This window comes from Salvelinus alpinus, chromosome 21 (assembly GCF_045679555.1).
Source record: "Salvelinus alpinus chromosome 21, SLU_Salpinus.1, whole genome shotgun sequence".
Lineage (NCBI taxonomy): Eukaryota > Metazoa > Chordata > Actinopteri > Salmoniformes > Salmonidae > Salvelinus > Salvelinus alpinus.
Window position 1 is genome coordinate 22147720 of NC_092106.1, and position 13725 is coordinate 22161444.

Consider the following 13725-nt stretch of genomic DNA (forward strand, 5'->3'; position numbering starts at 1 on the left):
GTGAACCCACGAATCAGTGTGTTAGTTCACATTTTCAATATTATGACAACTGTTAGGATCTGCTAAGTTTCAAGTTTTAAAGTCACGTGCACAAGTACAGTGAAATGCTTTTCTTGCAAGCTCTAAACTCAACAATCCAGTATTCAATAACAATGTCATAGTAAAAATAACATAAGGTAGAACAAAAACACACGAGACATAGAAATAAGAAATAAGAACAACACAATAAATTAAGTAATCTATATACAAGGTCAGTCAGTTCCAGTACTATATTTACAATGTGCAGGGATACTGGAGTGATCGAGGTAGATATGTATAGGGGTAAGGTGACTAGGCATCAGGATGTATGATAAACAGTGTAGCAGCAGCCTATATGATGATTGAATGTGAGTGGTTGTGTGTACAGTAGAGTCAGTATAAATGTATGTGCATATTGTGTGTGTGTTATGAAGTGGGTGTTTGTGTGTGTGTGTTGGCGTGTCAGTGTGCGCGAGTGTGTAGGGTACATAGACAGTGTGTAGGGTACATAGACAGTGTGTAGGGTACATAGACAGTGTGTAGGGTACATAGACAGTGTGTAGGGTACATAGACAGTGTGTAGGGTACATAGACAGTGTGTAGGGTACATAGACAGTGTGTAGGGTACATAGACAGTGTGTAGGGTACATAGACAGTGTGTAGGGTACATAGACAGTGTGTAGGGTACATAGACAGTGTGTAGGGTACATAGACAGTGTGTAGGGTACATAGACAGTGTGTAGGGTACATAGACAGTGTGTAGGGTACATAGACAGTGCAAAAAGCAAACAGAAATACCAGGGTTCTGTCCTGAACGGTGCTGGCCTACCCCAGGCTGAGGTTGAGCAACGCCTTGTAACACATCTGCTGTTCATGGACTATCCTATCCTCCATTTCATGACTCTAATTGAGAACTCCAAAGGTTGAGACACCCATCCCTCAATGAGATAGTAATAGTGAAAACATTTGAACTGATGGAGTCATGTAAGAAATTAAAAGCTAATTAATTCCTGTATAGCGATGAGGAGAAGCAGAGCCGTAGGAGAGAAAGAAAGAGATGAAGAGAGTGAAAACAGTGAGGGCAGAGAAAGTGGCATGGTGTAATGGAAGCCATGAACTCAGCATTTCAACATGCAGTATGGCACTCTGCAAATGCCTCTGGAAGTGGATAATGGAGGAAGGGATAGAGGGATGAAATGAGCTGAGATCAAACACAAGCAGTCTGGTGTTGTTGTGGAGTAAAGGCTCTTAGATTCTGGGACACTCGCTCTCTGTGTGTAGGGACGGGAAAGCCCACACAACTCAATTAGGTGATATTTTTCTCTCCAATTGCAGTTCTCTGGAGGTTAGAGCAAGGGAACAATTTGCTTGGTCACTTTCACTTGTTATTGATTTTGTTTAAATTCAATAGCACTTAAAGGAAGACTCGTTGGTTGTCTGAAAGTCATTTATAATCAACGTTATTGCCATTATCTGGCATTAATTTATTAACACTGATCTTAGAGGAACAGAGCTTGAGGGATCTCTCTAAATACTCCCTCGTTCTAGTCCTGAAGAATGGGAATTTGAGGAACTCCCTGGCCAAACCCTCCTGTGTAATACTAAAGATTGATTCAATATCTCAGGTAATGGGTGTTGTTGAGGGACAGTAGTCTACCTAGATATGGAGCCTTCATCTCCAATGTTTCATGGTTCATAGATAAGATTAGCTGGCTAACCTCTGAGCTCAATTGGTTAGCTTCAGAGCCTTATATATATTTATATGTGCCTCCTTACATTTCTCAATCTAGGGCTCTGGTTTGCTTGATTTGTGCTCTGTGACACTGGAGACCAATAGAGCCTCTCTGCCCAAGGCCCTAAAAGCCAATGCAATTATTCTACTGCCTTTTATAGACAGACAATGCACTTGAAGCTGAAAGGAAAAAAATATAGATTCACATAATGAATTTGACCTTGAATACTCTGAATAATGACATGATGACATACATAGACGTTTCTCCTGAAGTAGAAATTGACGTGTTTTTCTCTTTCTACCTCTCAGCCGCTTCCCGCAAGCACAGTATCTCCCACTGGCGGATGCAGGACATTGCACAGGAGTCCGTTGACAGCTCAGATGAGGAGTTTTTCGATGCCAGAGGTTAGTTTCATATTTTCCTTTGATAACACCCAGAGAGCTTAGTTCAACTCTCTCTCTCTCTCCTGTCTTTATTCCTCTCTCATCTTCCCCTGATCTCTCTTCCTTTGTGAGCACACTGAAAAGTGCCTTATCCCATCACATGGGTCAGGCCAGGCTTATATGCCTCCCAGGCTGATATATCTTCAGGGTTCCTAACATGGACATTTCTTTTACAGGTATTTTGAACAGTGAAAGGGGAAATAATTTGAAGCCAACTGTAACGTTAGAATCACACGTCATCAGGGAATTTGCATGCGCTTTGGGATGTGGTCAGGGGAGCTATTGGGTGGGTCCATGATTGCTGTTTTGATTGGAGAGAAGTCTATCTCCAGGTTAGAAGAGAGGCTGATTGCTAATGCTAGACCCCCGGTGGGAAGATAGAGTGGATTCCATAGTAACAGGTGTGTTGTTGCTCTTAACACCAGGCTTTCACACAATAAGCTCATGGTGAAAATCATAGGTGGTCTGGAACTATTGTCCCTGTCTGGAATGTTGTCCCTGTCTGTTGCATGTTGCTTGTATGCTCTGTCCTGCCAGCTTTGTCCAACCCAATTGCATGGTCTTTCTTCACTAATTTCCCTCTCTGGATCAATACATCTCCAGGCCTTAGTTGTACCTACACTACCATTCAAAAGTTTGGGGTCACTTTGAAATGTCCTTGTTTTTTAAAGAAAAGCAAATGTTTTGTCCAATAAAATGAAATTGATCAGAAATACATTGTAGACATTGTTCATGTTGTAAAGGACTATTGTAGCTGGAAACGGATGATTTTTAATGGAATATCTACATAGGCGTACAGAGGCCCATTATCAGCAACCATCACTCCTGTGTTCCAATGGCACGTTGTGTTAGCTAATTCAAGTTGATCATTTTAAAAGGCTAATTGATCATTAGAAAACCCTTTTGCAATTATGTTTCAGCACAGCTGAAAACTGTTGTCCTGATTAAAGAAGCAATCAAACTGGCCTTCTTTAGACTAGTTGAGTATCTGGAGCATCAGCATTTGTGGGTTCGATTACAGGCTCAAAATGGCCAGAAACAAAGGACTATTCTTGTTCTGAGAAATGAAGGCTATTCCATGCGAGAAATTTCCAAGAAACTGAAGATCTCGTACAATGCTGTGTACTACTCCCTTCAAAGAACAGCGCAGACTGGCTCTAACCAGAACAGAAATAGGAGTGGGAGGCCCCGGTGCATAACTGAGCAAGAGGACAAGTACATTAGAGTGTCTAGATTGAGAAACAGACACATCACAAGTCCTCAACTGGCATCTTCATTAAATAGTACCCGCAAAACATCAGTCTCAACGTCAACAGTGAAAAGGCGACTCTGGGATGCTGGTCTTCTAGGCAGAGTTGCAAAGAAAAAGCCATATCTCAGACTGGCCAATAAAAATAAAATATTAAAATGGGCAAAAGAACACAGACACTGGACAGAGGAACTCTGCCTAGAATGCCAGCATCCCAGAGTCGCCTCTTCACTGTTGACGTTGAGACTGGTGTTTTGCGGGTACTCTTTAATGAAGCTGCCAGCTACAATAGTCATTTACAACATTAACAATGTTTACACTGTATTTCTGAACAATTTGATGTTATTTTAATGGACTTTTTTTTGTTGCTTTTCTTTAAAAAACAAGGAGGTTTCTTAGTGACCCCAAACGTTTGAACGGTAGTGTATGTAGTACACTACTTTTGGACCAGGGCAAATAGGGCTCTGGTCAAAAGTATTGCACTATATAGGGAACAGGGTGCCATTTGGGATGTATACATGGAACCTGAGGAAGATAAATCCTCTCCTGGATGTGACCCACAACCCTCACTATACTTCATGTGGAAACGCTAGGGACAAATTTAATCAGTGCTCCTTTTGTTTTCTTGATCATTTCTAAAGCACAGAGGGTATTTCTACCAGTGAGGTCATCCTGGCAGTCTCCATCTGCTGTGTCTGTAGTCTAAGAATATCCCTGTGATTAAGCAGATAATCATCATTAGAGGTGGTAGTTAAAAGTGTGAAGGATTATAAGCACTGTGGAGACGAGAGGCTTTCCAGGGAGGGAAATCCTCATGGAGCATAACACGCACACACATGAAGCACTGAGGCATCACATCAGTAGTATGGGCCGTCGCCTGCATGTTGATATAACAGCCAGGGAAATGCATCATCATGCATATCGTGTTTTTGATCAATAATTCATATGGTTATATCTGTCGTTTAGGGAATAGTGGAGCATGATTTAGCAGGTTTAAGTTGGTTAGTTCTACTTCTCAGGGACCATATCTAACTCCTAGTCTTCCTCTCTCTTGCCCCAGTTCTCCCCTGCTGAGAGTGGAAGTTTTAATGAATGCCAGTGGTTGCAGAAACACATGTTGTCTCTGCTGCAACCTACATCACATGTTTGTTTTGACTGGTAACGTGATTAATGGCTTGCTTATTTATACTGACTTTTCACATGTGTGTCTGAAGGCCTATGTGTGTGCAAGGGTGTGTGTGTGTCTGGGGGTGTCTGTGTGGTTGTTTGTGCGAGTGTGTCTATGTCTGTGTGTCTATGTCTGTGTGTGTGTGTGTGTGTGTGTGTGTGTGTGTGTGTGTGTGTGTGTGTGTGTGTGTGTGTGTGTGTGTGTGTGTGTGTGTGTGTGTGTGTGTGTGTCTCTGTGTGTGTCTCTGTGTGTGTCTCTGTGTGTGTGTCTGTGTTGTGTGTGTCTGTGTTGTGTGTGTGTGTGTGTGTGTGTGTGTGTGTGTGTGTGTGTGTGTGTGTGTGTGTGTGTGTGTGTGTGTGTGTGTGTGTGTGTGTGTGTTATCCCCTAAGCGGTGTGAATTCACCCTGTGTAATTAAACAAAATTCACGGACAAACTGTGAACAAATCTGACTGACGATAATGAATAGTGCACTGGAGTATACAGCTTGTATACATACACACATACCTGTTTATACACACCCACACATCTCCACACATATTTGGTTGTCATGTTTGAGACTTGCTGTGCATCCCTTATCACTGTGCTGTGTCACAGAGCAGAGCTGGCTGAGAAATATATTCCATCTGACTGGCAGAGTCACCAAGGTAAAGATAGCATGGCTTATAAAGTGTAACAGATTTACCCTGGCATCCCCATATCTCTCCCGCCACTATTTCTCACTGCAGCATGAAATACCCATGCTTAGAGAGACGCTTAATTACTGCAAAACATGGAGAGTAAACAGTGGGAAGAGGGAAGGGGGTGGCTCCATTTGGAAAATGGCACCAGATCAAGTGGACCAATATGTATTTTGAAGCAATTTTCTCTCTCATCATTATGGGGGGTATTTTTTCAGTGACACAGTATTTATTATTGTCTCCATGGGAAGTATGATAGTTTTTGAACAAACCTCCGCTCACAGTGCATTATTGAAATGTGTTGTGTCCCTTCCCCTCTGCAAACAGAATGAGTATGATGTTATTGTAGTTGCAGAATGAACTGGCACTCATTTACCTGCATGTTTCCACATCAATCTTTCATGAGACACAGTTCTCATTCATATGTAATTAGGGGTTTCTGGCCCACCACACAACAGGGGATTTAAATGAAAAGTCCAGATGTTAGCGCCCGCCGTCAGTTGAATTGGGGAAAGTGCCAGCCAGTTGTTCTCCGAGGCTTTTCCTCTCTGGATGTCATTATAGTCTTTTGATTGGTCTGTGCTTTGCAGCATTGCGGCTCACCAATCGCGCCTCATCCGGTAGTCTTTGATTGATGCATAATATTGGAATAACTTGGTGGCCACCCGCCTGTTGTTTTTGAAGCATTAAAGTGTGACAGGAAAAACCTTTCAAGCTTACATGAAAGCTTCCCTATCTCAATCAATGAAAAACCTCTTACGCAGAAAACAATTTTGAAACATATTTTATGTTCATAACAGCGTTATCAGTGTAGTATATTCATGAAAATATCAAGAGGGAGAGTAATTGTTAAAAAGTCTCTGGTGACCTGGAGAATGTAGATGTGATGTCCTGCAGAGAAGCCCTCTTGGGGATGCGATCTCTAAAAAAGAAACCAGAGCAATCTAATTAAATGGTGGTAAAATGTCCTGGCTACTAAAGGGATGGGCTTGCTCTTAACAGGAGGGATGGATGGCTCTAAAAGTTATATTCTTTGGAGCATGTAATTTGGTATTGTTCAGGTACTTCTAAATGTCAGGACAACTTGTTTTCTCCTGACATAGTACTACTTTTAGGGAGAGGGAGAGAGAGAGAAATGAAGAGGGAGGGAGGGAGGGAGGGAGGGAGGGAGGGAGGGAGGGAGGGAGGGAGGGAGGGAGAGAGAGAGAGAGAGAGAGAGAGAGAGAGAGAGAGAGAGAGAGAGAGAGAGAGAGAGAGAGAGAGAGAGAGAGAGAGAGAGAGAGAGAGAGAGAGAGAGAGAGAGAGAGAGAGAGAGAGAGAGAGAGAGAGAGAGAGAGAGAGAGAGAGAGAGAGAGAGAGAGAGAGAGAGAGAGAGAGAGAGAGAGAGAGAGAGAGAGAGAGAGAGAGAGAGAGAGAGAAGAGAACGTTTGAGAGTGAAATGAATAGGGAGAGAGGGAGTGAGTGAATACGGAACACAGTGAGAGTTTGTGTTCTTCTCTCTACTTTGAACATGTTTCACACCTCACAGGCGTTGGGTTCTTCTCTCTACTTTAAACATGTTTCACACCTCACAGTCGTTGTGTTCTTCTCTCTACTTTAAACATGATTCCACCTCACAGGCGTTGGGTTCTTCTCTCTTACTTTGAACATGTTTCACACCTCACAGGCGTTGGGTTCTTCTCTCTACTTTAAACATGTTTCACACCTCACAGGCGTTGGGTTCTTCTCTCTACTTTAAACATGTTTCACACCTCACAGTCGTTGGGTACTTCTCTCTACTTTAAACATGTTTCACACCTCACAGGCGTTGGGTCTTCTCTCTACTTTAAACATGTTTCACACCTCACAGTCGTTGGGTTCTTCTCTCTACTTTAAACATGTTTCACACCTCACAGGCGTTGGGTTCTTCTCTCTACTTTAAACATGTTTCACACCTCACAGGCGTTGGGTTCTTCTCTCTACTTTAAACATGTTTCACACCTCACAGTCGTTGGGTACTTCTCTCTACTTTAAACATGTTTCACACCTCACAGGCGTTGGGTTCTTCTCTCTACTTTAAACATGTTTCACACCTCACAGTCGTTGGGTTCTTCTCTCTACTTTAAACATGTTTCACACCTCACAGGCGTTGGGTTCTTCTCTCTACTTTAAACATGTTTCACACCTCACAGTCGTTGGGTTCTTCTCTCTACTTTAAACATGATTCCACCTCACAGGCGTTGGGTTCTTCTCTCTTACTTTAAACATGATTCCACCTCACAGGCGTTGGGTTCTTCTCTCTTACTTTGAACATGTTTCACACCTCACAGGCGTTGGGTTCTTCTCTCTTACTTTAAACATGATTCCACCTCACAGTCTTTGTGTACTTCTCTCTACTTTAAACATGTTTCACACCTCACAGGAGTTGTGTTCTTCTCTCTACTTTAAACATGTTTCACACCTCACAGGCGTTGTGTTCTTCTCTCTACTTTAAACATGTTTCCACCTCACAGGCGTTGTATTCTTCTCTTTATTTTAAACACGTTTCCAACTCACAGTCGTTGGGTACTTCTCTCTACTTTAAACACGTTTCCACCTCACAGGCGTTGTGTTCTTCTCTCTATTTTAAACATGTTTCACACCTCACAGGCGTTGTGTTCTTCTCTCTACTTTAAACATGATTCCACCTCACAGTCGTTGGGTACTTCTCTCTACTTTAAACATGATTCCACCTCACAGGCGTTGGGTTCTTCTCTCTTACTTTAAACATGATTCCACCTCACAGTCTTTGTGTACTTCTCTCTACTTTAAACATGTTTCACACCTCACAGGAGTTGTGTTCTTCTCTCTACTTTAAACATGTTTCACACCTCACAGGCGTTGTGTTCTTCTCTCTACTTTAAACATGATTCCACCTCACAGGCGTTGGGTTCTTCTCTCTACTTTAAACATGTTTCACACCTCACAGTCGTTGGGTACTTCTCTCTACTTTAAACATGATTCCACCTCACAGGCGTTGGGTTCTTCTCTCTTACTTTAAACATGATTCCACCTCACAGTCTTTGTGTACTTCTCTCTACTTTAAACATGTTTCACACCTCACAGGAGTTGTGTTCTTCTCTCTACTTTAAACATGTTTCACACCTCACAGGCGTTGTGTTCTTCTCTCTACTTTAAACATGTTTCCACCTCACAGGCGTTGTGTTCTTCTCTCTACTTTAAACATGATTCCACCTCACAGGCGTTGGGTTCTTCTCTCTTACTTTAAACATGATTCCACCTCACAGGCGTTGGGTTCTTCTCTCTTACTTTGAACATGTTTCACACCTCACAGGCGTTGGGTTCTTCTCTCTACTTTAAACATGTTTCACACCTCACAGTCGTTGGGTACTTCTCTCTACTTTAAACATGTTTCACACCTCACAGGCGTTGGGTTCTTCTCTCTACTTTAAACATGTTTCACACCTCACAGTCGTTGGGTACTTCTCTCTACTTTAAACATGTTTCACACCTCACAGGCGTTGGGTTCTTCTCTCTACTTTAAACATGTTTCACACCTCACAGTCGTTGGGTACTTCTCTCTACTTTAAACATGTTTCACACCTCACAGGCGTTGTATTCTTCTCTCTATTTTAAACACGTTTCCACCTCACAGTCGTTGGGTACTTCTCTCTACTTTAAACACGTTTCCACCTCACAGGCGTTGTGTTCTTCTCTCTATTTTAAACATGTTTCACACCTCACAGGCGTTGGGTACTTCTCTCTACTTTAAACATGATTCCACCTCACAGGCGTTGGGTTCTTCTCTCTTACTTTAAACATGATTCCACCTCACAGTCTTTGTGTACTTCTCTCTACTTTAAACATGTTTCACACCTCACAGGAGTTGTGTTCTTCTCTCTACTTTAAACATGTTTCACACCTCACAGGCGTTGTGTTCTTCTCTCTACTTTAAACATGATTCCACCTCACAGGCGTTGGGTTCTTCTCTCTACTTTAAACATGTTTCACACCTCACAGTCGTTGGGTACTTCTCTCTACTTTAAACATGATTCCACCTCACAGGCGTTGGGTTCTTCTCTCTTACTTTAAACATGATTCCACCTCACAGTCTTTGTGTACTTCTCTCTACTTTAAACATGTTTCACACCTCACAGGAGTTGTGTTCTTCTCTCTACTTTAAACATGTTTCACACCTCACAGGCGTTGTGTTCTTCTCTCTACTTTAAACATGTTTCCACCTCACAGGCGTTGTATTCTTCTCTCTATTTTAAACACGTTTCCACCTCACAGGAGTTGTGTTCTTCTCTCTACTTTAAACACGTTTCCACCTCACAGGCGTTGTGTTCTTCTCTCTATTTTAAACACGTTTCCACCTCACAGGAGTTGTGTTCTTCTCTCTACTTTAAACATGTTTCACACCTCACAGGTGTTGTATTCTTCTCTCTACTTTAAACATGTTTCACACCTCACAGGCGTGTTCTTCTCTCTACTTTAAACATGTTTCACACCTCACAGGCGTTGTGTTCTTCTCTCTACTTTAAACATGTTTCCACCTCACAGTTGTGTTCTCCCGTTGTGGCTGTAAGCTGCTCTCATCAGCGCTGCTCTCTGGGAAATAACTCTTCCTGTCTTAACTCTGGCCTTTCTCGACTCCTGCAGGGTGTTGTTGGGATCTGGATGCTGAAATGTGTATGTATGTGTTGTCTGCATCTACACATGTTAATGTACAGTATTTGCATACCTATGTAAATTTGTTTGAAATGCATCTACACATGTTTGTGTATTTGCATGTGTGTGTTGACAGAGAAAGACAGAGAAAGAAAGAGAAGGAAGATAAAGCGCTGAAGAGACAGACAGTGACCAGTAGGCCTCCCAGTGTGATCGTAGTGGACAGGCCTGGCAGAACAGTGTCACAGACACTCTGAGATGCCAAGCATGTACGAGTGTGTGTGTGTGTGAGAGAGCGAGAGAGAGAGCAGTGTATTGGACATGGTGTGTCACTCTGTCTCTATAAGCCAGCCCATGAAGGACTACCATCTGACCATGGTACTGTGACTGCAGCAGCCCAGAGCGACCGTCACAGCAGACAACCACTCTGACCATGGTACTGTGACTGCAGCAGCCCAGAGCGACCGTCACAGCAGACAACCACTCTGACCATGGTACTGTGACTGCAGCAGCCCCTAGCGACCGTCACAGCAGACAACCACTCTGACCATGGTACTGTGACTGCAGCAGCCCAGAGCGACCGTCACAGCAGACAACCACTCTGACCATGGTACTGTGACTGCAGCAGCCCCTAGCGACCGTCACAGCAGACAACCACTCTGACCATGGTACTGTGACTGCAGCAGCCCAGAGCGACCGTCACAGCAGACAACCACTCTGACCATGGTACTGTGACTGCAGCAGCCCCTAGCGACCGTCACAGCAGACAACCACTCTGACCATGGTACTGTGACTGCAGCAGCCCAGAGCGACCGTCACAGCAGACAACCACTCTGACCATGGTACTGTGACTGCAGCAGCCCAGGGCAACCGTCACAGCAGACAGCCACTCTGACCATGGTACTGTGACTGCAGCAGCCCAGAGCGACCGTCACAGCAGACAACCACTCTGACCATGGTACTGTGACTGCAGCAGCCCAGAACAACCATGGTGCATGCTCATCATTAGCACATCACGCTGGTGCTTCAACTGGCTCTGATGACGGTCCAATGGGAGTCTGTTAATCCTCTGATTGGTAGTTACACGCTGTGTTGTCACTGATGTAGTCTCTTTCCACACCTGCTGTGTCTGGGTTTGGTTAAACTAGGGGAAATGTAGCAAAGGACAGAAATAAACTGTATGGAAATGTCTGTATTGACAGAATCAAATATGGATTTTTTTTGTGGCAACTGTTCATCTAACCCCACTCTCTGTGTATCTGTGTCCCAGTAGATTCTATCTGCTGTCCCTGTGTGTATGTGTCCCAGTAGATTATATCTGTTGTCCCTGTGTGTATGTGTCCCAGTAGATTCTATCTGCTGTCCCTGTATGTATGTGTCCCAGTAGATTCTATCTGCTGTCCCTGTGTGTATGTGTCCCAGTAGATTCTATCTGCTGTCCCTGTGTGTATGTGTCCCAGTAGATTCTATCTGCTGTCCCTGTGTGTATGTGTGTCCCAGCAGACAGATTGTAACCCTCCTCCCTGTGTGTCTGTGTCCCAGCAGACAGATTGTAACCCTCCTCCCTGTGTGTCTGTGTCCCAGCAGACAGATTGTAACCCTCCTCCCTGTGTGTCTGTGTCCCAGCAGACAGATTGTAACCCTCCTCCCTGTGTGTCTGTGTGTCCCAGCAGACAGATTGTAACCCTCCTCCCTGTGTGTCTGTGTGTCCCAGCAGACAGATTGTAACCCTCCTCCCTGTGTGTCTGTGTGTCCCAGCAGACAGATTGTAACCCTCCTCCCTGTGTGTCTGTGTCCCAGCAGACAGATTGTAACCCTCCTCCCTGTGTGTCTGTGTGTCCCAGCAGACAGATTGTAACCCTCCTCCCTGTGTGTCTGTGTCCCAGCAGACAGATTGTAACCCTCCTCCCTGTGTGTCTGTGTCCCCCAGCAGACAGATTGTAACCCTCCTCCCTGTGTGTCTGTGTCCCAGCAGACAGATTGTAACCCTCCTCCCTGTGTGTCTGTGTCCCAGCAGACAGATTGTAACCCTCCTCCCTGTGTGTCTGTGTCCCCCAGCAGACAGATTGTAACCCTCCTCCCTGTGTGTCTGTGTCCCAGCAGACAGATTGTAACCCTCCTCCCTGTGTGTCTGTGTCCCAGCAGACAGATTGTAACCCTCCTCCCTGTGTGTCTGTGTTCCAGCAGACAGATTGTAACCCTCCTCCCTGTGTGTCTGTGTTCCAGCAGACAGATTGTAACCCTCCTCCCTGTGTGTCTGTGTTCCAGCAGACAGATTGTAACCCTCCTCCCTGTGTGTCTGTGTTCCAGCAGACAGATTGTAACCCTCCTCCCTGTGTGTCTGTGTTCCAGCAGACAGATTGTAACCCTCCTCCCTGTGTGTCTGTGTCCCAGCAGACAGATTGTAACCCTCCTCCCTGTGTGTCTGTGTCCCAGCAGACAGATTGTAACCCTCCTCCCTGTGTGTCTGTGTCCCAGCAGACAGATTGTAACCCTCCTCCCTGTGTGTCTGTGTCCCAGCAGACAGATTGTAACCCTCCTCCCTGTGTGTCTGTGTCCCAGCAGACAGATTGTAACCCTCCTCCCTGTGTGTCTGTGTCCCAGCAGACAGATTGTAACCCTCCTCCCTGTGTGTCTTTGTGTTCCAGCAGACAGATTGTAACCCTCCTCCCTGTGTGTCTGTGTCCCAGCAGACAGATTGTAACCCTCCTCCCTGTGTGTCTGTGTCCCAGCAGACAGATTGTAACCCTCCTCCCTGTGTGTCTGTGTCCCCCAGCAGACAGATTGTAACCCTCCTTCCTGTGTGTCTGTGTCCCAGCAGATGTCCTGGATGGGAAGAGTGCCATCCTCCTGGGGATGAGTCAGTGGAACTCCAACGACCTGGTGGAGCAGATCGAGACCCTGGGACACATGGACCAATCACAAGGTATGTTACACGCAGGGTATACTGGGGGCATGAGAGGGCTCTAATGCCCCCTGAACATCTTTTCAACTCTCTCCATCTCCTATTGTAGTACTGCGGAGCTGCTCGCTCTCTAAGACATACATGCACGCTCTAACACAAAAAAGCGCAAACTCACATGTACACATTCACACTGTTTTGTGCAGTTAAACAAAGAATTTCACACAACAAAACACAAATTAGGCCTTTGAATCATTCAAATTAAAACAAATTCAAACATCCATTTATGTGTTTGTACATTCGGTTAGTTTAACAGAAATCAGACAGGGCTTGATGCTCTGCTGCATGTATTGATTTGTAAAATTAGAATTTTCCTCCTCGTTATCGGTCAATACAATCTCCCACAAACAATTTAGTTTGTTCTTATGGTTGATTTTTGTTTTATTTATTTTTATTTATTTAATCTCAGTGCTCTGATTTGCAAACCCCAGGGATTTATTTAGTCTTAAGTAACTCCCTCTCTCTTGGTTATTATTTTGGTCTTTGAAGATTGACAGGCCCTTTTCTAGAGGCAAATCCATGCATGCCTACTGGAAGCAGCTACAGTAATTCAACTACCTTCTCTGAAAATTACCAGTTTACCAGCTCAGTTTAGAGACTGCAACAAAAAACAGCGGCTCAAAACAGATGACTCACTGAGCCACCCAGTTAATAAGCCCTGTCTATAGTCTTAGGACGCATCCCATACGGCACCCTATTCCCTTTGAAGTACACTACTTTTGACCAGAGCCCTATTGCCCCTGGTCAAAACTAGTGCATTACATAAGGAACAGTGTGCTTTTTGGGATACAAATCGAGTGTTTACCCCAACAGCCAATGAAAAT

At 44.3% G+C, this 13725-nt stretch overlaps 1 protein-coding gene across 2 annotated transcripts in view; it reads left to right on the top strand.

The window, feature by feature from the left end:
* LOC139548047 (membrane-associated phosphatidylinositol transfer protein 3-like) overlaps window positions 1-13725 on the top strand; it is a 146737-nt gene that overhangs the window by 15521 nt on the left and 117491 nt on the right. The window contains exons 2-3 of one of the 2 annotated variants that reach the window (XM_071357356.1): window positions 2060-2155; window positions 12761-12865. In XM_071357356.1, the coding sequence (XP_071213457.1) occupies window positions 2060-2155; window positions 12761-12865 (201 nt within the window). Of the gene's footprint in view, window positions 1-2059; window positions 2156-12757; window positions 12866-13725 lie in introns of both variants that reach the window. The other variant, XM_071357355.1, reaches the window with a different exon arrangement.